At 42.9% G+C, this 26,159-nt stretch overlaps 1 protein-coding gene and 1 pseudogene across 1 annotated transcript, besides 1 other annotated feature; one reads left to right on the forward strand and one right to left on the reverse strand.

Moving 5' to 3' along the window:
* Positions 474-3,327: an enhancer, noted in NCBI's record as "VISTA enhancer mm1463". NCBI's record gives its function as "enhancer in: forebrain[4/4]" and the evidence as "EXISTENCE:transgenic organism evidence [ECO:0001131][PMID:17130149]".
* Positions 6,055-26,047, forward strand: Pmpcb (peptidase (mitochondrial processing) beta). The gene is made up of 13 exons (NM_028431.2): positions 6,055-6,171; positions 7,764-7,904; positions 8,935-9,021; positions 9,380-9,509; positions 11,653-11,851; positions 12,274-12,353; positions 14,873-14,985; positions 15,873-16,016; positions 17,644-17,804; positions 25,297-25,382; positions 25,482-25,570; positions 25,710-25,785; positions 25,875-26,047. The coding sequence occupies exons 1-13, from the start codon at positions 6,073-6,075 to the stop codon at positions 25,937-25,939; spliced, it is 1,470 nt and encodes a 489-aa protein (NP_082707.1). The 5' UTR covers positions 6,055-6,072; the 3' UTR covers positions 25,940-26,047.
* Positions 16,933-17,560, reverse strand: Gm15715 (annotated as a pseudogene).
* Positions 26,048-26,159: the final 112 nt, after the last annotated feature.

Genomic DNA, 26,159 nt, shown 5'->3' on the forward strand with positions numbered 1-26,159 from the left:
GTGCTTGTGTGTGCAGTGTCTATGTGTGGTGTGTGCCTATGAGTGCAGTGTCTGTGTGTGTGTGGTGTGTGCCTGTGAGAGCAGTGTGTGTGGTGTGTGCCTGTGAGTGCAGTGTGTGTGTGTGTGTGTGTGTGTGTGTGTGTGTGTGGTGTGTGCCTGTGAATGCAGTGTCTGTGTGTGTGTGGTGTGTGCCTCTGAATGCAGTGTCTGTGTGTGTATGGTGTGTGCCTGTGAGTGCAGTGTCTGTGTGTGTGTGTGCCTATGAGTGCAGTGTCTGTCTGTGTGTGGTGTGTGCCTGTGAGTGCAGTGTCTGTGGAGCACAGTTGGATCCCCTGGAGCTGGAGTTTAAGCAGTTGTGAGCTTCCCAACATGGGTGCTAGAAACTGGACTACAAGAGTAGTATATGCTTTTAACGGCTGAGCCATCTTTCCATTGGAAAGAATCTTATAATCACAACCTAAGAGTAGCTTCTTTGGAACCAAGTGACAGTATCCTTGAAAACTTTATACTGTGGTATTTCAGCATTTCCATAGTAAGTTAAAAATCCTAATGTGTACAAAGTCAGCTTTGCATCACTATAACAAAACAACAACAACAACAAAAAACTTAACAAAACTATGAAACAAAGAGAAGGTTATAATTTGACTCGCAGTTTTATAGAGTGAAGTCCAAAATTGGTTGTCCCTATGTTTTGCGTGTGTGCTAATGGCGGTGTTATTATAGCAGTAGCATGTCATAGAGCCAGGAAGCAAAGAAAAGATGGGTCCCGCAGTCTTTATGAGGGGTCCTGTATGCTATGTATTCAGATGCTGAGTTCTGTACCCCAAGATCAGGTTGCAGTCTAGACATGGGCATTGTATTGACCAATGTGCTGTAGAGAATGCTCCCCAGTCATCTCTGATTGGACAATAAAAGGCTGAAGCCTGTGACTGGACAAGAGAGAGAGGAAGGAGTAGGGGTCTTGAAATGGAGTAGGGGTCTGGGGGTGTTGGGGGTGGGGGGAGGACAGAGAGGGAAGAAGGAGGTGGCCATGAGGCAGAATGGGCCATGAGCACATGGCCAAGAGAAGCTCACCCTGAGGACACACATGGAACAGGGAAGTCCTGTGACACAGACTGCAATTAGCACATGACCTATTGCTGGGATGTAGGTTAGACTCCCTCAGAAACCACTCAGAACAGTGCTAATTAAATACCAGGGTTTTGTGTCTTTTATGTGGGAGTTGTACAGGATCAAGTGGAGCAGAAACCCCATGTAAAATTACCATAACAAAATTCCTAAATGTCCATAACAAAAACAATAGTTCCAGTCTGGGGACCAAGTATTTAACATACTTCATGGTACACTACCCACATTCAGACCTCAGCACCACCCTCTGGCCTGCCTTTTTTCAAGTTCCCTGCTGATGCTTTCCCAGGAGATACCTAGAGCTGCACATTTGCCCAGAAGGCCGGTTATCTCTCCTTCGGAGTCTCCTGGAAGGTGCATGGAGTGACTTGAAGCTGGAGGCAGAAGTCACATGACAGTTCAGTGAAAATCATGAAACACCAGCTAGATAACAAAATGGGAGACAATTAATTCATGCACCCTAGAAGGACCACTGGACACACAGTGCCGTATAGTGTGGGGTCATTTAAACCAGAGGGAGTGAGGATAAAGATAGAGAATCAGATTTTACTAACATTGTGAATACTGACCTAAGGTTCCTGGGGAGGACATTCAGTGGTTTGCTTGTGATGTTGTCTGTGTAAACTGTTACATGGTAGGGTTGTTTTGTTTTGTTTTGTTTTTTGTTCTTTTTTTTCTGCTCTCAAGGACAAATCAGCGCATACAGACTAGGGAACGCATGGACAGTCACTCACATGTAACTGCTCAGAACACAGGGAAGTATTCAAGAGGTATTTAGACAATAGGCGTGTGGGGGCCTTGGGACACATTCCCAGGGATTAATTATAGCCCCGGTTCCCATGGTGATTATACATTCGGCTCACGGCCAGCTGCCCACTCAGTACAACCTTCATGAAGAGGCAAGAGACAAAGGGAATAGAGCTGGAACACGTCAGTGTGTCCAGACTGCACAAAGGCTGCCAGCCTCGCAGCCTGACACAAGGACACATCCCATAGCACACTAACCATTCCTGTCACCAGGGGGCCACCAAGAAATGGCTGGATCAGGAAGGCTTTATGAGCCAGGCAGAGATTTTTTTGCTCCAATTCATTTGCCATTCCCTTTATTACCTTTTTAGTTATGGCCAGATGAGCAACTCTCAATTTCTCTTCCTATTTCAATTTGCCCAAGAAGCTCTGTGACCAATGTCTCCCCTCCCCACCCTTCCCACACACACTTGTGCATTTGAAACGGTGACTGTAATGCATAATGACCAGTAGGGAGAAAGCAATATTCTCTCCCTTTTTCCTTCCCAGAAAAAGAGATTTGGGAGAAATGTAACCTCTTTTTTTATTTTTTATTTTTTAGATTCATTTATTATTTTATGTCTAAGAGTACACTGTTGCTGTTTTCAGACACACCAGAAGAGTGCATAAGATCACACTACAAATGGCCGTGAGCCACCATGTGGTTGCTGGGAATTGAACTCAGGACCTCTGGAAGAGCAGCCGGTGCTCTTAACCACTGAGCCATCTCTCCAGCCCCTATTTTTTTTTTTTTATTAGTTAAAGTTTTTGTATGGCTATAATTACAGGCTCACCGGCAGTTGTAACTAATTTTTTGCATTTTAAGAATCTAGGCTGCCCCAATGGTAACGTCACATCTAACTATAATACAGTATCATGGCGTTTGAGCCAGAACAGCTGAGCTGAACCAGCCAGAGCTCAGAATGAACTAGAAAGGATGCGCTTATTCCACAGTAAGTCTCAGAGGCTGAAAATATTCTAGGTCTACCTTAGATTGTATGGAGGCTAGAAGCTTCCAGGACTAGCCCTAGGTTGGCAGACTGAAGCCGTAGGCCTCACAGATAACAATTATCTCAGACAAATAAGTCACAATTTACAGGAAGGAGAGAAGCAATTAATGAGACACATTCACCACCACCTCCCCAAACCAGTAAACAAATGTAATTAAAAAATAGGGCACAGTCTAGGTCCCAAAGGATATCCAAACTATTAAAAAAAATCAAAAGAGCTCACTGAAACTCAGCGGACTACAGGGCAATGGCAGCAGACAGGCACAGCAAGAGAAACCACAGAAACTGGAGAAGCACACAGAGACTTAGCATAAAGCATACAGCTCGAGGTGATGGGGATGTGTGTGGGGGGGTTACAAACGCGAGGTGATGGGGGGGGGGTTACAGCAAAGCCCAAGGAAACCCACAGCTTGAAAAACTAAAAATGAACAAATTCCTTGATGTTTGTGACCTGCCAAAATTAGAAGCTGGGGTTTGGGGGGGAGGTGGCAGGGGAGGGGGGAGGTGGTGGGGGAGGGCGTTTCTAAACAATTTAAGCACATCCACAATGAGCAAGGTCATGGCAGTCATAGCCTTTAGCAAAGGCAAGCTCATCCTACATAGATTTTCTGCTGCATTCTACCAGCTTCTTACAAGAGAGGGAAAGTCCTTGTGCCTTACACTAGTCAATAAAACAGAGAACGAGAAGGAACACTGTTAGACGCCCTACAGGAGCATTCTCCTGAGGCCAAACTGGCTAAGGACAAAACAACAACAAAAATGAGAGAAAAAAATCCTCAGATACATAGATATAAAGTTTCCAAGAGGATCATGGCAAATTCACCAACAGGCTAAACCATGGGGTACCATGACTAAACTGGTGTCATCCCATGGATACAAGGATGGCTTAAATCAGTAAACATATACCTTGTAAAGGCAATATGATGGAAACCACACAACCTTGTCAGTAGATGCAGAAATTCCTTCACGATCCTCCTAGGAACAGAAGGCGCATACTCCAACATAATAAAGACTATAATACAGTCAGTAAGCCTAGAGCTAACATTATACTAAACAGAGAAAAACTGAAAGCATTTCCCTTAAAATCAGAAACGGGGGGCAGGGCCATGGCTCCGTAGTGAACATATTTACTGTACAAATGGAGGGTGGGCAGGGAATCCTCAGAGCAAACCGGCTGGAGAGACGAGCCGTATCAGTGAGCTCAGGTTGAGTGAGAGATTCTGACTCCATGAACAAGGTAGGAGAGTGGTCAAGGATAACTCCCAGCGTTAGCTTGGGACCTTCTCATGTAACGTGCGCGCGCGCGCGCGCGCGTGCACACACACACCACACACACACACCAAACACACGCATTCACGGGTGGTCCTTCCCACCAAAAATATGCACGACACATACATTCAAAAATGGAAAAAGATTTTAAAAGTACAAATGACCAACAAATATTTGAACAAAAAAATGCTCACGACCCACGGCTTTCAGAGAAATGCAAATTCAAACTATGTTGAGATTCCATTTTTTCTAGTTTTTGTTTTGTTTTGTTTTTACTGTCACTGTGATAAAATAACCTGCAGTTCCAGAGGGCTTCCATCCATCCGTGATGGGGAAGGCAGGGCGACAGGAACAGGCGCTATCAAGCTGCATCACAGCTCAGAAACAGGGAGATCGGGAAGTGGGACCAGGCTATGAAACCTCCAGAGTCTGTGCCCAATGCCTTCTACTGTAAGGCTCTACTGCCTAAAGGTTCCACAACCTTCGCAAACAGCGCCGCCAGCTGGAGGGCAGTTGTCTAAACTTCTACACTTAGAATGGCTATCGATAAAATAGCAAGAAGTCAGAGTGGAAAGTCAGAGGCAGGAACCAAAGGTGACATGGAGTTCCTGGTTTGGACGTTTGACTGGTTGTCACCATTACAGCTACAAACTGACAATGAGGCGCCCAAGGGATTTTCCTGTCTTTTTGGCTTTTCGAGACAGGGTTTCTCTGTGTAGCCCTGGCTGTCCTGGAACTCACTTTGTAGACCAGGCTGGCCTTGAACTCTGAAATCCGCCTGCCTCTGCCTCCCGAGTGCTGGGATTAAAGGCGTGCGCCACCACGCCCGGCCCGGATTTTCCTGTCTTGTTGTTAAATGGTGAATAGTTAAAAGAGGAGGCTGGGTGGGAAAAGGATACCTGAACGATAATGTAAATTAGGTATTAGGCAACAAGGGGTCAAGTTAGACAGAACTCCAACTTCTAAAGTTACAGCGCACACTCTTTAGTGTTAAACAGCCTGTTAGGCAGCCAATACCTCAGTTCCCACTGTAAAATTAGCAAAGTAATAGTCGCTTCCTCACAGAAAAGAGCTTGCTAGGGGCTTGCAGGCAGCTCAGCGGGTAAAGTCACTTGCAGTGCAAGCCTGTCCACCTGAGTTCCACCCCCAGAATTCATGCAAAGGTAGAAGGGGCAACTGATTGCATAAAGTTGTCTTCTGACCTCCACAAGCTTGGAGTGGCATGCACCCACCCCCTCCCCATAATAAGTTAAATAAAAAGCTTTAATTTTAAAAAGTGCTTGCTATTTTCGTTAAGCCTCAAACCCTGGGACAATTGGCTAAAGTGGCTATTTGACAAATTTTAGTTTCATTAGAGTGTATGTGGATAAAGAGGCACCCAGGAACGGGTAAGAGCAGTTTGTTTTGGCAGAGCCCTAAGACGTGGAAGTAAATAACATTAAATCATGGTAACAGAATGTAAGATTATGTTTGTAAAGCGTCTGTCTTTTAGTAGCAATCTCGGCAAAGGTATTCCTATGGAATAGAATAAGCAACGCTATAAACATTAGAACAACGAAGACCAACATGATAGATCCTTCAATGTGTCTGTCCCTCCCGCACTGGATCTCTCTGATTAACTCCAACCGCCTGGGGATACATGTTCCGTTCACTTTGTCCCTTGTGTGTCTTGCACATCATTTCTACAGACCTGATTATTTGGAGCGAACTGGGGAGGGAGTCAAAGGGTGAAGGGATTGAGGGTTCTAAGCCCAGACACAGAATCAAAGGAATTTCAGAGACTGCAATTCCTGCTGCCGCCACAGGGTGGAGCCAGCCTCTAGTTCTGGGGCCTGGAGTCATGACCCGGAAGTACATCTCCACTTTCTCCACCGCAGAGATGGCGGCGGCCGCTCTATCCCGGACGCTGTTGCCAGAGGCCCGGCGGCGCCTGTGGGGATTTACACGAAGGCTTCCGCTTCGCCGCGCCGCTGCTCAGGTGAGTCTCGCTCCGCCGTGCCCCGGCGGCTCCCGGTGTGCTTTGGGCCGGGCCTCCGGATCCGCTATCCCGGGGCGCTGCGGCCGGGCGCAGAGGGGGCGGGGCGGCTGCTCCCCCTCCACGCCACCCGCGGGAGGTAAGAAAAGGAGCCGTGGACCCCCAAACCAGACAGCGCCATCCTCAGCCCATGGACACCCAAACCAGACAGCGTCAACCTCAGTTCATCCGAGTTTTATCCCAGCGTTTTCCTTATTTGAGAGTTGTCTTGCTCCAAAGGGATCTCTCTCTCTCTCTGTGTGTGTGTGTGTCTGTCTGTCTGTCTGTTAGTTTGCTATTACCAATGTTATTGTATGTCGGGCTGTTCTCTCTCGAGAAAAGGAAACTAGGACAAGCGCTTTATGAATTTGAAGTTGGGTTTGCTTTTGGTTTTGATATTTTGAGACATCGTTGTTACACAGGGTTTCTCTGTGTAACATCTCTGGCTGTCCTGGATCTTGCCCTGTAGATCGGGCTGGCCTCAGATCCGCCTGCCCCTACACAGTAGGGCACAGTCAGGTCATGGTGTATTATTTGATCAGGGAGCAGAAAGCCTTTGGGTCACAGAAGCAGGACAGTGCGGGCTCGTACACATTTCTTAAGTACCTGTGGCTGTGGCTGTGAAGAAACCACGACCATGGCAACTCTTATAAAGGAAGACACATTAGCTGGGGCTGCTTACAGTTCAGAGGTTTCGTCCATCATCATCAGAGCAGGAAGCATGGCAGAGTGCTGGCAGACGTGGTGGAGAAGGAGCCAAGAGTTCTACATCTGGGTTGGCAAGAGATAGACACAGACAGACAGACAGACAGATAATGGACCTGGCTTGAGCATTTTAAACCCTATAACCCACCCCAGTGGCACACTTCCTCCAACCTTCTAGTAGTCTCTCTCTCTGATGACTAAGTGTTCAAATCTGTGAGCCTCTGTGGTCCATTCCTATTCAAACCACCACTGTGTCTGGCGGTTAGGTCAGTCTCAGGTTTTTGGGTCAGGGTTTAGGAAATACGTTTTTCTCATTTCAATATGAAAACATGAAAAAGCTGCTGAAGCGTCTGTAGTCAAACCAGTTGGCCCGAGAGCCTCTGAAGCATCTGTCCTGTTTCTGTCTGTCCTTTGTGAACAGGAGCATCCCGTCTGTCTCACTTCTACACAGTCAGTTTTGTATTGTTATTTCAGTTTCTTGACTTTTTGTCCTTAGTGAATATGAAGCATCTGTAGGAGAGGTAGCTGAATCAGGGTGCTTGTTGAAGGGTAATGTGCTAACTGCTCCCGTTCTTGGAGAGAAAGGCATGTTCTCTCAAGTGTTGCCTGTTTGACAGAGCGGTTGGTTAAGGAACATTTCCTAGGCTACTGCTAGAGCCCAGTGGAACCAGAACTGGGACCTCATTCTCCGCGCTTTCTGCCAATGACACACACACACAGACACACATAGCAGATTACATCCACCCCGGGCTAGGAAAGTGGTTTTGGAATGAGTCTGTTTGAGGTTGTTTTGTTTGACACTGAACACCAGGACAGTAATGTTTTCTCTCTTTCCCTCCTCCTCCCGTCAGCCGTTGTACTTTGGAGGGGACCGACTAAGAAGCACACAGGCTGCCCCACAGGTTGTGCTGAATGTCCCCGAGACACAAGTGACATGTTTGGAAAATGGACTCAGAGTAGCTTCTGAAAACTCTGGGCTCTCAACGTGCACAGTAAGTCACTGCTACAGTCTTTTTTGTTTGTTTGTTTGTTTGTTTTGTTTTTTCAAGACAGGGTTTCTCTGTGTAGCCCTGGCTGTCCTGGAACTCACTCTGTAGACCAGGCTGGCCTCAAACTCAGAAATCCGCCTGCCTCTGCCTCCTGAGTGCTGGGACTAGAGGCGTGCGCCACCACTGCCCGGCTGGCTGCTACAGTCTTTAGTCGGCACCTTGTCTGGGAGGGAGCAGCCACAGCTGCAGCTCTCTGGTTGGCTGGGTTCTCCGAGCTTGAACCTTCCCTTCCAGGTGCACTTTGGTACCGAGTGCTTATGTCCTTCTCTCACTGCTGACATCTGCCTCTGACGGTCATGAGCCTGGCCACTTTCCCACGGCCGTCAGCAACACAAGCTCAGGGAGAGTCACGTGGCTATCTGAGGTTATAAAGCTTATGCTTGTATCTGAGCCTGACTTTCTGACAGTCCCTGATGTCTATTCCACAGTTATTAATTAGATGTGCTAAATGAGCTATGTTAAGAATTTGACTCTGATACTTGTTTTTGTTGTTGTTTTGTTTTGTTTTTTCAAGACAGGGTTTATTTGTATAGCCCTGGACTAGACTGGCCTCGAACTCTGAGGTTCTTGGATTAAAGGCATATAACACCACCACCTGGCTGAGTCTGATATTTGTAACAGCCTGCTGGAAATTAAGTTTCAGGTTATAGGAATGAACTGTCATTTCATTGTAGTCAAAGAGACATGGTCAGATTGGAAAACATTTTCCAGAAAAAGGAATGAGATGACCTTGTGTGTCCAGAAACTGAATTTTGTTTTTTTTATGGGACTGTGCATGTGAGTACAGGTACCCAGGAAGGGCGAAGGCAGTCGCAGACACTGAGGAGAGAGCTCACATGGCTGTGAGCTGCCTAACATGGTGCTGGGAACTAGCTCAGTTCCTTTGTAAGAACAGCGAGGGCTCTTAACTGTTGAGCCGGCCGCCATGTCTCCAAATGTGGGGGTTTGTCTGATTTGCTTGGTTTTCCTTCAGGTTGGGCTGTGGATCGATGCGGGAAGTCGCTATGAGAATGAGAAGAACAACGGCACCGCCCACTTCCTGGAGCACATGGCCTTCAAGGCAAGTCGCTGGCTGCTCCCCACTGGTCTCTAGGAGAGGGCGGGCGGGTGTCATCACAGACACTGTACCAGAGGGACAAGAGCTGCTTCATAACATGCCCCATGCCGGTTTTATTTCCTCGGTGTTGTATTTCAAATAATTAATGATAATTACTTTTTGACATTGAAGGATGGGTTCTCTTTTGGGATATACACAAGCCATTTTTAATGGGTATTTTTTGAAACCAAGTATACTTTACAAACTTCTCTTTGCATGACTGACACTGGGTTCTGTTCAGAATACTTCTTATCTGATACGTTTAGACTATATGAAGGGTAAAGGGAGAGTATCCTAACTGTGCTTTCTCCTTTATTTCAAGGGCACTAAAAAGAGGTCCCAGTTAGACCTTGAACTTGAGATTGAGAATATGGGCGCTCATCTTAACGCCTATACCTCCAGAGAGCAGACTGTCTACTACGCCAAAGCATTCTCGAGAGATTTGCCCAGAGGTACTATCTGTGCTGCCGGAAGTGTGATTCTCCTAGGGCTTCACGTCTAATGCAGCGCTGTGGGTTTGTGTAGCTATTGTGAAACTGATGGAGATGTAAAAGCAAAACAGCAGAAGCCCCAGAGGGGCGCCTGTTTTCATCTCCCTCCAAGTGCAGGTTGGAGACTTGTACTAAAGGGATTCGTACACCTGATTTAAATAGAGTTCTGCCTCAGTCTTAATCACTTTTATTCCCTCATTGCAAAACTGTTAGTCCTGAGCAAAATTAAGAAATGCTTACTTATACTATTTATTATATTATTTATGATTATATTAGCAAAATTGAAAATTTTGTTTTGTAAAAATAAATAATTGTTTTGACAGGATAGCACAGCAATTTGTATAGGTCTTGAGTATATTAATTACAGAAAACATTTTTTCCAGTGGAAAACAAAATAGCATTGTAAAGTTAATTAGCAAAATTATTAACTTTTTTTTAAAGATTTATTTATTTATTATATGTAAGTACACTGTGGCTGTCTTCAGACACTCCAGAAGAGGGCATCAGATCTCATTACAGATGGTTGTGAGCCACCATGTGGTTGCTGGGATTTGAACTCAGCATCTTTGGGAGAGCAGTCGGTACTCTTTACCGCTAGAGCCATCTCTCCAGCCCAGTTATTAACTTTTATAGCTGCAGTGTTATAATCAGTTGTATTACTCTAAAATTTTAGATACTGCAGAGTTTGTCAGTTCTGTCATGTGATTGGTGACCCACACAAGGACTCTGTGACGTGTCGCCAGTGATTGACATCAATGCTCTCCACATTAGTTTTTGAGCCATATCTCTCCCAGAACCTGGCTCACCCAGATTTCTCTAGATTGCTGGCCAGCGCGTTTTATGAATCCTCATGTCTCTGGCTAGCATTAGATTATAAGTGCTCCTGACTCTAGATTATGGCCAGATCTTTATGCTCGTCCATTCTTGAATTAAGAAACTTGGACAGCCTCAGTGAAGAATATGTACTGCTCTACCAACATAGAGAATGAGATAGACATTCAGAGGAAACATTTGTTTCAAACAAATACCACTTTAGAAACTTCAGTCTAGACTCCCAGTCCCACATAAACCAGGGTATTGTAAAGGGGTCCTGACCCCAGCTGTCTGCAGCTCCCCCACTTCCTCTCTTGGGTTATGATTTTCCCATCTGGGTTTTATTGATGATGATTAAAAAAAAATGAAATTGGTAATTTCCCCTTTTCACAATCATCTTCACAATGATTTATCCTGCCCATAGTATTTCAAGTTAGTTGGCTCAGACAAGGTCCTGTGAAGTGAACTGAAGCAAGGGAGAGAAATTCACACTAGCACAGAGCGAGGAAACCAAGGGGCATATGTTCATTTTACCTTTAATACAATTTACGTTGCTATCACAGTGAAGTAAATCAGCCTTATCCTTTCTGGAGATTTTTTTCCCATAAAATTTACTTCCCCTTTGGCTTTTTACCTTGTTAAGGCTTGAGCAGACACAATTCTGTAAGCAGCTCCTGAAGGCATATTTTGGGTATAGCGATTCTTTCCTTTGTTACACTGCAGCTTTGTTGCTATGTGAAAATGGGTAGAAGTGTTTCTACCCATGTACCTGGCTGTCCCGGAACGCCCTCTGTAGACCAGGCTAGCCTTAACCTCAGAGATTTGCCTGCTCTGTTTCCTGAGTGCTGGGCTACGGCCACCTGGCTACTTCATACTTTTCATTTAGAACCATCTGTAGTAACAGTCAGGTTATAAAGTGATCGTGTTTAGGATTTTCTCCAAGTTCTTTTGTACCACAGGGTCTCTAGTTTCTGTTTATTTTAGTGTGCTAACTAAGTTAAATAAACATGTTCAGTATTTTCTTTTTTTTTTTTAGTTTTTGAGACAGGGTTTCTCTATGTAGCCCTGGCTGTCCTGGAATTCACTCTGTAGACCAGGCTGGCCTCGAACTCAGAAATCCGCCTGCCTCTGCCTCCCGAGTGCTGGGATTAAAGGCGTGCGCCGCCACGCCCAGCTAACATGCTCAGTAATGAATGATGGTTAGTGCCGTGGTTTCTCATGTGGGTTTAAGAGAGTTTAATGCTTGTGTTTCTTCTGGGGTTTTGTTTGTTTGTTTGTTTTTTTCAATTAGCTGTAGAAATTCTTGCTGACATAATTCAGAACAGCACACTGGGAGAAGCAGAGATTGAGCGTGAGCGGGGAGTAATCCTGAGAGAGATGCAGGAAGTTGAAACCAACTTGCAAGAAGTTGTTTTTGATTATCTTCATGCGACAGCCTATCAAAATACTGCACTTGGACGGACAATTCTGGGACCAACTGAAAATATCAAGTAGGTGTATTTCACACAGGAAGATTTTGCACAAAACTTAGGACATATACCAACCAAGAACACACATTTTCACTGATAATTCTCAGCCTGATAGTTTAAAATTGATTTTAGAAACTTGGGGATGAAACAAGGAATGTTGGTGCATATGTCTTTCTTGATATAAAGGCAGAACTTTTGCTACTTGTAGCCTCTATTTGTGACTGCTTTAAGCACTTAGATACCTTTAAGTTAAGCTCTGTATGTTCCACATACAGTGTGTGAAGATCTGTGCTGCTTATTTCTGTTAAAGACACTTTACTTAGGTGTGGTGGCCTATGAGACAGGAATTGTGCTGTGAGTTCTAGGTCAGCCTGGGCTACAGACTGACCCTTATCTGTAAAAGAAAGAAAATAAACAAATCTCATTGCTTATTCTGTTTACAGATCTATAAATCGTAAGGACCTAGTGGATTACATAACCACACACTACAAGGGACCAAGAATTGTACTGGCTGCCGCCGGAGGTTAGTTATATTTCAGGGCACATCCTGAAAATAGTAAAGTTGCTTGTCAGGAAAATGTGGAACCCTGGGACCAGACTCCCTAGTAGGCATCATTTTCAGGAAAACGTAACAATTCACTCAGAGTGTAAATGTCCACACGGGAGTTACTTAGAAGACCAAGGCTAACGACCAAGCTGGGGGACAGTTACCTTGGAGGACAGTGTTGTAGAGTCTTGAGCTCTTTAGTTGAGAAGTAGCCTCATCCATGTCAGGTCTGGAACGGGTGTGTCCATTCATGTGCTCAGCCACGCACTCAGGAACGACTGGTACTGCCCAGGGAAGACTGCAGAGCCGTGCGAATGTGGGACGCCATCAAGCCATGTAGGTGGCGTAGATTTTCATAGGGGCGTGAAGTCTGTGAATGTAAGAAAATTAACTCGAGACTTGGTACAGGGTTTAGACACTGGAAACTGCCCTGGTTGGTTGAGGCCTCACTGCCATTATTAACAGCAAATTTTATTTGGTCCATAGGTTCATTTGGACATTGCTGAAGTTAATGGTGTGTTCTATATTATCAGCATTTGTCTTATTGGCTTATACCTTTTTGTTGTTTTGTTTTAAAACAGTTTTGTTATATAGCCCAGGCTGGCCTTGAACTTGTAGCCATCTTCCTACCTCAGTCTTCTGCGTGCTGGTGCAGCTGGGGCCTGATGGGTGATTTTATAAATGTTGTAGCTTACAAAGGTTGGTGTTTAAATCAGTAGTTTAAGTCTCTCCTGACCCTTTCTGATTTCTTGTCTCAGCTCCTGTTTAGTCCTTAACAATCAGGAAGTATAGCTGTAATATGCCAAATACATATTTTCATCTCACTTCTTTTAAAAAATTATAAGTCCCCTGCATTTTAGATTGTACAGTTAGAGTAGGAGCTGCGCATCTGGCTTGTTTAACCACAGTGGTTACTAGTTCTGACAGCTAAACAGTGAGGGAAGAGATGGTCAGACATAAGGACGACTTCCAGTTTCTCACTGATCCTTTGGCATCGATGTCCTGCCATGATTCTGCATTCTTACCTCTGTATCAATATCAGGGACTTTCCTACATGGCAATTCAAAAACAGTACTATCTAAGACTGTTGGGTTTACATCACAGATTTGTTTGTTTGTTTTCAAAACAGTTTCTGTGGACCCCTGGCTGTTCCACAACTTAGCTCACTCTGTAGACCAGGCTGGCCTTGAACTTGGAGATCTACCTGCCTCTGCCACATGAGTGCTGGGATTAAAGGTATACACACCATCAGTGTTTGGCTGTGTCATAGATTTATTTGGAAACTGTGTATGTAAGCTGTGCTTTTGATAGTTTCATTTAGAGAAATACTGTTAAGATTTATTATGTGTTTTGCTTGCATGTGTGCATGTATACCACATATAGTACCTAGTGCTTGCAGAGGTCAGAAGGCCATTGGATCACCTGGGTCTGGAGTTATAGATAGTTGTGAGATGCCATGTGGGTGTTGGGAACAGAACTTGGGTCCTCAGGAAGAACAGCCAGTGCCCTTAACCTCTGAGTCAGCTCTCCTGCCCCCACTTAATAAATCTTAATGGTAATATTTTTAAGGCATTTGCATAAGCCTAGGTGTGTGGCACATACTTACAATTCCAGAACTCTGGAAGTTAAGGCAAAAGGATTACAAGATCAAGACTAGCCTGGGCTATGGAGCTAGACCTGCCACAAATACATAAATACAAATGACTAGAATTTTAAGCTGATGTTCTAGATAAATGATGAATTTTAAGCTTGTATCTAGAATTAGAACTTTCACTGATGGGATGTGTTTAGGTCCTGTGTTTTGAATGATAAGGAATGCAGGATCTTAATCATTCTTGTGAGGTTTGGATGTCAAGTCACGAGCGCTTGGGAAAATACACATGTTTTCACAGTGTAGAGAATTGGTTTTGGTTCCAGAGTTCTGATGGCAGAACTCAAAGAATGAAGCACATTTGTGTAAGACTCTTAAAGACAGAGCCATGTTTTCATTCTTTCCACTTAACAGGTAACTTATGAGATGACTTTTTCTAGGGTGCGCACTGAACTTTTATAACTTAAAATGATTTTTTTATAGAAGCAGGGTTTTCTGCGTGAGACTCAGAATTTTAAAAAATGTGATCAAATGCATGATTTCTCATTCTTGAACTGGTCTGGAGCTCTTTGCCCTGACATTTGTCCTTCCTGAGACAAGCCTAGAAAAGTCACTAAGACAATAAAAATATTTCCAGCAGATTACAAAAAAAGAAAGTGGGGGTATCAAGCTCTCTGTCTTTATCTCCAAATACTGTTGTGTGTGGGTGAGCATTGACTGCTCAGACAGAGATGCTGTGCAGCCCAGTTGCTTTAAATGGCTTAGTGAAGGGAAGGTCTTCATGTGTGAGTGAAGAGCATCCCGGTATTGTCAGACATAGTGGGGTGCATACTACTGAAGCTGGTTGACTTGAGTTGATTGTATTGCTGTTAGATTTATAAGGAAATGTTTTCCCTTGCTTTAGGTGTTTGCCATAACGAACTGCTGGAGTTAGCAAAGTTCCATTTTGGTGACTCTTTGTGCTCACACAAAGGAGCTATACCAGCTCTGCCTCCCTGCAAGTTCACTGGAAGTGAGGTAGGATCAGCTCTTCCTTAGAAATTGGCCTTTGGAAGTCTGAGGATAAAGGAGCTGAAGACATGGCTCAGTGGTGGGAGAGTGCTTGCTGCGCTCAGAGGACCAGATGGGGTTCCTACCGCCCTTACCGGGCAGCTCAGCTCAGCGCCAAGGAATCTTACATCCTCTTTTTTTTTTTTTTTTTTTTTTGGTTTTTCGAGACAGGGTTTCTCTGTGTAGCCCTGGCTGTCCTGGAACTCGCTCTGTAGACCAGGCTGGCCTCGAACTCAGAAATCTGCCTGCCTCTGCCTCCCGAGTGATGGGATTAAAGACGTGCGCCACCACGCCCGGCTCCTTACATCCTCTTTTACACAGTGCAAAGTTATAATGTGGTGGGTATGAAGGCTACCTTATAGCTAAAACGGCTGGGTTTTTGCTTTTGAATTGGGTATGTTCTCAGCTTCATTGCTGCCCCACGGCACAGTTGTGGAGATTGCTGTTAGAGCCAAAACTTGCAGCGGATCTGCTTCTTAACCACAGTGTTATGCATCAGGCCTAGTTTGCCACATTCGGGTGCTTACAGTAATTTGTGGGGAGAGGTCTGATGTTGGCAGCCATACAGATCTATACCGCCAGTACAGATTTAAATTTGGATTAATAAAACCATATAAGATATTGGTAAGATAAGGGAATTTGAAACAAGATGGTCCAATGAAAGAAACTTACTTTGCAACTCAGAAAAATCGTCTGAAGCACACAGTGTAATACTGCCTGATAGTTAAGTCAAGAGTCACAGTGAGCATTTTAACATCGCAGTTAGTCAGACTAACATATTTTCCTTTCTCGGTAGTCCAAGTATTCTGTAGGCCGTTCTTCCGTAACTAGCTGTTTTGCTTATTCTTACCTAGATTCGGGTGAGGGATGACAAGATGCCATTGGCGCACCTTGCAATAGCTGTTGAAGCAGTTGGTTGGGCCCATCCAGACACGATCTGTCTCATGGTCGCAAACACATTGATAGGCAACTGGGATCGCTCTTTTGGAGGAGGAATGGTAAGTGGTTTTTGAAGAAACTTTTCATGGTAAATAATGGAAATTGTCTATATGTAAATTCCTTGTAAGACTCTTCAGTGTTCAAAGTGACAAAAATAGATTATCATGACTTTTGACTTAATAGTAACTCATCTTGGATTGTACCTAAGCCAGGCCAAAAATAAAAAGATCTTTGTCAGACTGTTTGGTAGCAGGATAGGTCATAAAATAAGGGCAGAAGAATTGGCTTTTAATGTTATAATAGTCATAGTAGGTGCTGTGGTAATCATAGCTGCTCACATGTCTGTGTCAGTGTCAGTGTCCTGGCTTTCTGAGCACCTTAGCATGTTCAGAGAACTCTGTCTTTTCATTAGCACACACTGAGTGTACTAATAAGTACTGAGTAAATATCTTTGTATTATAGGTTCTCTATAACTATAAGTGCATGTGAGGGAGTGGGTTGTAGTTCAGTGGTAGTGTGAGCCTGAGGGTCAACCAGCAAAACAAGGAGCAGCCTGTCAGAGACAAAGAAGAAAGAAGGCAGACATGGTAGACATGATAGCTGTACAGAGGCAGAAGGGGCAGACCTCTTTGTACTATTTTTACAACTCTTCTAAAGTTTAAATTTTGAAGTAGTGAAAGATCCAAAATCCATTCCAAACCCAATATCTTGGGTTTCCTGTGCATAGTCAAAGCCTTACATGGCCCCACATCAGCACTGCATTGTCTTTATGAATAGGTACAGCTAATAAGCCAATTGCAAGAACTCACTGCTCAGTATTATATATTGAGCCAGATGAGTGTAATTCTTTCTTTGAATTCTAAAGTTATAGCTGAGGTGTTGCTGGGTAAAACTGGGAACTTGAGAAGAGCATGCTGGTGTAGGCCTTTAATCCCAGCATGCAGGAGGCAGAGGCAGGTGGACCTCTGAGTTTGAGACTAGCTTGATTTACATAGTGTGTTCTTTTTATTTTTATTTTTTTTACATTAAAAAAAATGGCATTGCTTTATTTCCGCTAGCAGATGTGGGCTGCATATTGTGGTAGGTGTGGTGGGCTCAGTGCAGGTATGAATGGGGTGGAGGAGGTGATGACTCGGTGGCTGGAAGGGAATGGAGAGGGGTCCATATGCTTCTGGGAAGTCCAGAGGAAGGACTCGTGACACGTGATAGCTACGCCGCCAGTCAGGTTGAGAAAGTCTTGGAAGTCTAGCTGTCCATCACTGTTGAGCCCCAGCTTCTCCATGCCGTCAAGGACACTGGGGTCTGGTTCCTTGTGAAGGCAGCCAGCCCCGTGTTCACGAAGGAGAGGAAGTCAGTTTTGGAGAGTTGACAGCTATACCATCCTTCCCACTGTACTTAACAGCAATCAGGGACGAGTTGCATCTTCCAGCCTCTGTAGGCATTTTTGCTAAGTTGAGGATCGAGGCCAGACTGTGACTCTGGCTGACAGTGGCTGTGACAGGAGTCACATAATGTGTTCTAAGCCAGCCAGGGCTAGTAATGGGACTCTGTCTCTAAAAACAACCCCCAAAACTGTTAACCCATCAGGGTTAGCACTCACTAAGAGTTACAGAGCTCACTTTTTTTGTGGGGATTTGGGTCCATGTGCCCAGTTCACAAATCCAGTTAAATTGTTCTCCTTTTCAGAATTTATCTAGCAAGCTGGCCCAACTCACTTGCCATGGCAATCTCTGCCACAGCTTCCAGTCCTTCAATACTTCATATACAGACACAGGATTATGGGGACTCTATATGGTCTGTGAACAAGCCACGGTTGCTGACATGCTGCACGTTGTACAAAACGAATGGTGAGAAAAAGCTCTAAATAGTTAAAAAGTCTTACCAAGAATATGTTGTTTTAGACCATTTTCCTAATGGTGGTAACTTTAGCTTTTAAAGTGGATGTACAGTTTTTTTTTTCTTTTATTGGATATTTTAATTTATTTACATTTCAAATGTTATCCCCTTTACAGGTCTCCCCTCCAGAAACCCCTATCCCATCCCTCCTCCCCCTGTCTTTATGAAGGTGCTCCCCCGCCTGCCCACCCACCCACTCCTGCCTCCCTGCTCTGGCATGTGCTACACTGGGGCATCACCCTCAGGCCCAAGGGCCACTCTTCCCACTGATGTCCAACTGTGGCTGGATCCATGGGTCCCTCCATGTATACTCTTTGGTTGGTGGTCCAGTCCCCCAGAGTTCCAAGGAGTCTGACCAGTTGATTGTTGTTCCCCACATAGGGCTGAAAACCCCTTAGCTCCTTCAGTCCCTTCTCCAACTCTTCCACTGGGGACTCCTCGCTCAGTCCAATGGTTGGCTTCGAGCAAATGCCTCTGTATTTGTCAGACTCTGGCAGAGCCTTTCAGGAGGAAGCCATATCAGGCTCTGTCAGGAAGCACTTCCTGGCATCTGAAATAGCATTCGGATTTGATGGCTGTATATGGGATGGATCCCCAGGTGGGGCAGTCTCTGGATGGCCTTCCCTTCAGTTTCTGCTCCACACTCCATATTTCCTGCTGTTGAGTATTTAGTTCCCCCGTCTAAGATGCACTAAAGCATCCACACTTTGCTCTTCTTTCTTTTTGAGCTTCATATGGTCTGTGACTTGTATCTTGGGTATTCCAAACTGTTAGGCTAATATCCAGTTATCAGTGAGTGCATGCCATGTGTGTTCTTTTGTAACTGGGTTACCTCATTCAGGATGATATTTTCAAGTTGCATACATTTGCCTGTGAATATCATGAAGTCATTTTTTTTAAAGATTTACCTCATTTATATGAGTACACTGTAGCTGTCTTCAGACATACCAGAAGAGAGCATCAGATCTTGTTATAGATGGTTGTGAGCCACCATGTGGTTGCTGGGAATTGAACTCAGGACCTCTGGAAGAGCAGCCAGTGCTCTTAACTGCTGAGCCGTCTCTCCAGACCTAAGTCATTGTTTTTAATAGCTGAGTAATATTCCACTGTGTAAATGTACCACATTTTCTGTATCCATTCCTCTATTGAGGGACATCTGGGTTCTTTCCAGCTTCTGGTTATTATAAATAAGGCTGCTATGAACATAGTGGAGCATGTGTCCTTATTACATGTTGGAGCATCTTTTGGGTATATGCCAAAGAGAGGTATAGCTGGGTCCTCAGGTAGTACTATTTCCAATTTTCTGAGGAACCGCCAGACTGATTTCCAGAGTGGCTGTATAAGCTTGCAATCCCACCAACAATGGAGGAGTGTTCCTCTTTCTCCACATCCTCGCCAGCATCTGCTGTCACGTGAGTTTTTGATCTTCCTTGCCAGCATCTGCTGTCACGTGAGTTTTTGATCTTCCTTGCCAGCATCTGCTGTCACGTGAGTTTTTGATCTTAGCTATTCTGATTGGTGCCAGATGGAATCTCAGAGTCATTTTGATTTGCATTTCCCTGATGACTAAAGATGCTGAATATTTCTTTGCTTTTCAGCCATTCAAGATGCCTCAGTTGAGAATTCTCTATTTAGCTCTGACCCCCATTTTATAATTGGGTTATTTGGTTATCTGGAGTCTTAACTTCTTGAGTTCTCTGTATATTTTGGATAATAGCCCTCTATTGGATGTAGAATTGGTAAAGATCTTTTCCCAGTCTGTTGGTTGCCATTTTGTTCTATTGACAGTGTCCTTTGCCTTACAGAAGCTTTGCAATTTTATGAGGTCCCATTTGTCAACTCTTGATCTTAGCTCATAAGCTATTGGTGTTCTATTGAGGAAATTTTCCACTGTGCCCATGTGTTTAAGGCTTTTCCTGACTTTCTCTTCTATTAGATTCAATGTATCTGGTTTTATGTGGAGGTCCTTGATCCACTTGGACTTGAGCTTTGTATAAGGAGATAAGAATGGATCAATTTACATTCTTCTACACGTTGACCACCAGTTGAACTGTCACCATTTGTTGAAAATGCAGTCTTTTTTCCACTGGATGGTTTTATCTCCTTTATCAAAGATCAAGGTGTATGGGTTCATTTCTGGGTCTTCAGTTCTATTCCATTGATCTACCTGCCTGTCACTGTACCAATACCATGCAGTTTTTGTCACTATTTCTCTGTAATTCAGCTTGAGGTCAGGGATGGTGATTCCCCCAGAAGTTCTTTTATTGTTGAGAATAGTTTTCGCTATCCCAGGTGTTTTATTATTCCAAATGAATTTGAGAATTGTTCTTTCTAACTCTTATGAAGAGTTGGAATTTTGATGGGGATTGCATTGAATCTGCAGATTGCTTTCAGCAAGATGGCCATTTTTACTATATTAATCCTGCCAATCCACAAGCATGGGAGATCTTTCCATCTTCTGAGGTCTTAGATTTCTTTCTTCAGAGACTTGAAGTTCTTATCATGCAGACCTTTCATTTGTTTGGTTAGAGTCACACCAAGATATTTTATATTGTTTGTGACTATTATAAAGGGTATTGTTTGCCTAAGTTCTTTCTCAGCCCTTTTACCCTTTGAGTATAGGAACGCTACTGATTTGTTCGAGTTAATTTTATATTTAGTCACTCTGCCGAAGTTATTTATCAGGTTTAGGAGTTCTCTGGTGGAGGTTTTGGGGTCTCTTAAAGTATACCTTCATATCATCTTCAAATAGTCATATTTTGACTTCTTCCTTTCTAATTTGTATCACTTTCTTGACCTCCTTTTGTTGGCTAATCGCTCTAGCTAGAACTTCAAGTACTATATTGAATATATAGGGAGAGGAGAGTGGGCAGCCTTTTCTAGTCCCTGATTTTAGTGAGATTGCTTCAAGTTTCTCTCCATTTAGTTTGATGTTTGCTACTGGTTTGCTGTATATTGCTTTTACTATGTTTAGGTATGGGCCTTGAATTCCTGATCTTTCCAAGACTTTAAACATGAAAGAATGTTGAATTTTGTTAAATGCTTTTGTAACGTCTAATGAAATGGTCATGTAGTTTTTTTCTTTGAATTTGCTTATATAATAGATTACGTTGATGGATTTCAGTATATTAAACCATCCCTGCATCCCTGGGATGAAGCCTACTTGATCCTGGTGAATGATCCTTTTTTCTTTTCTTTTCTTTTCTTTTCTCTTCTCTTCTCTTCTCTTCTCTTCTCTTCTCTTCTCTTCGCTTCGCTTCGCTTCGCTTCGCTTCGCTTCGCTTCTCTTCGCTTCTCTTCGCTTCTTTTTTCTCTTCTCTTCTCTTCTCTTCTCTTCTCTTCTCTTCTCTTCTCTTCTCTTCTCTTCTCTTCTCTTCTCTTTCTTTCGTTCGTTTTTAGAGACAGGGTTTCTCTCTGTGTAGCCCTGGCTGTCCTGGAACTCACTCTGTAGACCAGGCTGGCCTCAAACTCAGAAATCCGCCTGCCTCTGCCTCCCAAGTGCTGGGATTAAAGGCATGCGTCACCACTGCCCAGCTGTGAATGATCATTTTTATGTGTTCTTGGATTTGGTTTGTGAGAATTTTATTGGGTATTTTTGCATCCATGTTCATAACAGAAATTAGTCTGAAGTTTTCTTAGTTGGGTCTTTGGTTTTGGTATCAGCGTAACTGTGGGTAATATTCCTTCTGTTTCTATTTTGTGGAATAGTTTGAAGAATATTGGTATTAGGTCTTCTTTGAAGGTCTGATAGAATTCTACACTAAACTCATCTGGTCCTGTTTTTTTTTTGGGGGGGGAGACTTTTAATGACTGCTTCTATCTTTGTTTGGTGTGTGTGTGTGGGGGGGGGGGTGTTTTTTTCGAGACAGGGTTTCTGTGTATAGCCCTGGCTGTCCTGGAACTCACTTTGTAGACCAGGCTGGCCTCGAACTCACAAATCCGCCTGCCTCTGCCTCCCAAGAGTTGGGAGTGCGCCACCACTGCCCGGCCTACTTCTATTTCTTTTCTTTCTTTCTTTCTTTCTTTTTTTTTAAATATTTATTTATTTATTATATGTCAGTACACTGTAGCTGTCTTAAACACTCCAGAAGAGGCATCCAATCTTATTACGGATGGTTGTGAGACACCATGTGGTTGCTGGGATTTGAACTCAGGACCTTTGGAAGAGCAGCCAGTGCTCTTAACCCCTGAGCCATCTCACCAGCCCCCTACTTCTATTTCTTAAGGGGCTATGGAAATGTTTAGATTTATCTGGTCCTGATTTAACTTTGGTATTTGGTATCTGTCTAGATGATTGTCTAGTTCATCCAGATTTTCTAGTTGTGTTGAGTATAGGCTTTTGTAGTAGGATCTAATGATTTTTTTAATTTCCTCAGTTTTTTTCTCCCTTTTCATTTCTGATTTTGTTAGTTTGTATACTGTCTCTGTACCCTCTAGTTATTCTGGCTAAGGGTTTATCTATCTTGTTGATTTTTCTCAAAGAACCAGCTCCTAGCTTTGTTGATTCTTTGTATAGTTCTTTTTGTTTCTACTTGGTTGATTTCATCCCTGAGTTTGGTTATTTCCTGCTGTCTGCTCCTCTTGGGTGTATTTGCTTCTTTTTGTTCTAGAGCTTTCATTGTGCTGTCAAGCTGCTAGTGTGTGTTCTCCCCAGTTTCTTTTTGGAGACACTCAGAGCTGTGAGTTTTCCTCTTAGGACTGCTTTCATTGTGTCCCATAAGTTTGGGTATGTTGTGCCTTCATTTTCATTAAATTCTAAAAAGCCTTTAATTTCTTTATTTCTTTCTTGACCAAGTTATCATTGAGTAGAGCATTGTTCAGCTTCCATGTGTATGTGGGCTTTTTGTTGTTTTTGTTATTGAAGACCAGTCTTAGTCTGTGGTGATCTGATATAGGATTATTTCATATAAGATTATTGCAGTCTTCTTGTATCAGTTGAGGCCTGTTTTGTGATTGATTATATGGTCAGTTTTGGAGAAGGTACCATGAGGTGCCTTTTGTTTTAGGATGAAATATTCCATAGATATGTTAAATCCATTTAGTCTATAATTTCTGTTAGTTTCACTGTATCTCTGTTTAGTTTCTGTTTCCATGATCTTTCCAATGCTGAGAGTGGGGTATTGAAGTCTCCCACTATTATTGTGTGCCGAGAAGGTATATCCTTTTGTTTTAGGATGAAATATTCCATAGATATGATAAATCCATTTAGTCTATAACTTCTGTTAGTTTCACTGTATCTCTGTTTAGTTTCTGTTTCCATGATCTTTCCAATGCTGAGAGTGGGGTATTGAAGTCTCCCACCATTATTGTGTGCAGTGCAATGTGTACTTTGAACTTTAGTAAAGTTTCTTTTATGAATGTGGATGTCCTTGCATTTGGAGCATAGATGTTCAGAATTGAGTTCTTTGTGGTAGATTTTCCCTTCGATTATTATGAAGTGTCCTTCTTTTCCTTTTATGATAACTTCTGCTTGAAAGTTGATTTTATCCGATATTAGAATGGCTACTCCAGCTTGTTTCTTGGGACCATTTACTTGGAAAATTGTTTTCCAGCCCTTTACTCTGAGGTAGTGTCTGTCTTTGAAACTGAGGTATGTTTCCTGTATGTAGCAAAATGTTGGGTCCTGTTTATGTATCCAGTCACAGTCTTTTTATTGGGGAATTGAGTCCATTTGGTGCTAAGAGATATTAAGAAATGATTGTTGCTTCCTGTTATTTGTGTTGTTAGAGGTGGAATTGTTTGTGTGGCTATCTTCTTTTGGGTTTGTTGAAAGATTTCTTTCTTGCTTTTTCTAGGGTGTAGTTTCCCTCCTTGTGTTGGTGTTTTCCATCTATTATCCTTTGTAGGGCTAGATTTGTGTAAACATTGTGTAAATTTGTCTTTGTCATGGAATATCTTGGTTTTTCTGTCTATGGTAATTAAGAGTTTTGCTGGATATAGTAGCCTGAGCTGGCATTTGTGTTCTCTTAGGGTCTATATGAGATCTGGCCAGGATCTTCTAGCTTTCATAGTCTCTTGTGAGAAGTCTGGTGTGATTCTGATAGTTCTGCCTTTATATGTTACTTGACCTTTTTCCCTTACTGCTTTTAATATTCTTTGTTTTTTGCATTTGGTGTTTTGACTATTATGTGACAAGGAGGTATTTCTTTTATGGTCCAATCTATTTGGAGTTCTGTAGGTTTCTTGTATCTTCATGGGCATCTCTTTCTTTACGTTAGGGAGGTTTTCTTTAATTTTGTTGAAGATATTTACTGGTTCTTTAAGTTGTTTGTTCTCTTCTATACCTATTTGGTCTTCTCATTATGTCCTAGATTTCCTGAGGGTTTTGTGTAAGAAGCTTTTTGAATTTTTCATTTTCTGTGTGTTATGTCAATGTTTTCTATGGTATCTTCTGTACCTGAGATTCTCTCTTCTATCTTGTATTCTGCTGGTCATCTATGACTCCTGATCTCTTTCCTAGATTTTCTATCTCCAGGGTTGTCTCTCTTTGTGATTTCTTTATTGTTTCTATTTCCATTTTTACATTCTGCATCTTTTTGTTCAATTCCTTCACCTGTTTGGTTGTGTTTCCTCTTTAAGGGCTTCTAGCTGTTTACCTGTACTCTCCTGTATCTATCTTTCTTTTCTTTCCTTTTTATAAAGAAAACACGAGTTTAAGATTTATTTTATATATATATATGAGTACACTGTAGCTGTCTTCAGACACACCCAGAAGAGGGCATCAGATTCTGTTACAGATTGTTGTAAGCCACCATGTGGTTGCTGAGAATTGAACTCAGGACCTTGTCAGCTAGTGCTCTTAATCGCTTAACTATTTCTCCAGCCCCCTCTCCTGTATTTCTTTAAGGGAGTTATTTATGTCCTTCTTAATGTCCTCTATCATCATCATGAGATGTAATTTTAAATCAGAGTCTTGTTTTTCTGGTGTGTTGGGGTATCCAGGGTTCACTGTGGTGGGAGAACTGGTTTATGATATGATGATACCAAGTAGCCTTGGTTTTTGTTGCTTATGTTCTTGCCCTTGCCTCTAGCTATCTCTGGTGTTAGTTGGTCTTGCTGTCTCTGACTGTGGTTTGTCCCTCCTGCAAGCCTTTGTGTCTCCCAGTACTCAGCTGACTAGTCTTGAGAAACAAAGAGATGACCGACCCACTGACCTACCTCTCTTTTAGCATATATTACCAATGGCATAAAGACGTATTTGAAGCCTCAAGACTACTTTCACAATGTGATCATTCTGTTTTTACATTGAATTACTGTGTCTGCTAATTCACAACTAGATTTTTTGAGATGTTAATGGTACTTGGAAAAATAATTAGTTTTAAGATTAGTAATTTCAGGCTTTTACTGAATTGAAATATAATTGTATGTTGTAGTATAATATATGCCACCTTGCTCTTTAGGTCAGTAAATTAGATTTAACGAGCATTTCCCAATGTGTTTTAGGAAGCGTCTGTGTACAGATGTGACTGAGAGTGAGGTTGCACGTGCAAAAAATCTTCTGAAAACAAACATGCTGCTGCAGCTTGATGGTGAGAGTTAAGGAAGGGCTGCAGGTGCACGGAGGGCGGGCCTGCTGGGGAGGAAGTTTGCCTTGTCTGTCGGGATACTAGCTGTCCTTCTCTGAACAGGGTCAACTCCAATTTGTGAAGACATTGGTAGGCAGATGCTATGCTATAATAGGAGAATTCCTATCCCCGAGCTTGAAGCAAGAATTGATGTAAGTAATAAATGTGGGGCAAATAGGTCATTTATAAAGGCTGAGGTTCCCCAAGTCTTGACTTAGTTTAGAAAAGTCACATATGTGGAATCTAAGTTCACTACAAAAAGTTGTAATTATAGTATCATCCCTATTGAAGGCTGTGGATGCGGAGACGGTTCGACGAGTGTGCACCAAGTACATTCATGACAAAAGCCCAGCTATTGCTGCTCTGGGTAAGCCTGCCTCTTCTCCTTCTGCACATAGAGTTGGCTAAGGACTTGGAATTTTGCCCTGTTTTCACTGTTTTCTTTTAAATCCATAGGTCCTATTGAGCGACTACCAGATTTTAACCAGATTTGTAGTAACATGCGTTGGATTCGTGACTAATTTTTGTGATCAAATACTCTGCACATATATATTTATAAAACTAAGAGACTGGAAGTTTTCAAAACTGCCAGTGTTCAAATGAAAAAATAAAAATATATTTGGAATTTTTGCGTTAGTCTGTTATATGTACCTCTAGAGGCTAAGTCTACAACCCTGAATGTTTGATGTAATGGTTGAACTTTATGTTGGGAGTAACACACTTTTAAATGATGACTATAAT

The sequence above is a fragment of the Mus musculus genome, chromosome 5 (assembly GCF_000001635.26).
Source record: "Mus musculus strain C57BL/6J chromosome 5, GRCm38.p6 C57BL/6J".
Lineage (NCBI taxonomy): Eukaryota > Metazoa > Chordata > Mammalia > Rodentia > Muridae > Mus > Mus musculus.

Excerpts from the sequence above, each read along its gene's own strand:
- Pmpcb (NM_028431.2), top strand. The coding sequence starts at position 6,073 with ATGGCGGCGGCCGCTCTATCCCGGACGCTGTTGCCAGAGGCCCGGCGG. Across the intron at positions 17,805-25,296 it reads CACGTTGTACAAAACGAATG|GAAGCGTCTGTGTACAGATG; the intron begins GTGAGAAAAAGC and ends AATGTGTTTTAG. Across the intron at positions 25,571-25,709 it reads AGCTTGAAGCAAGAATTGAT|GCTGTGGATGCGGAGACGGT; the intron begins GTAAGTAATAAA and ends TCCCTATTGAAG.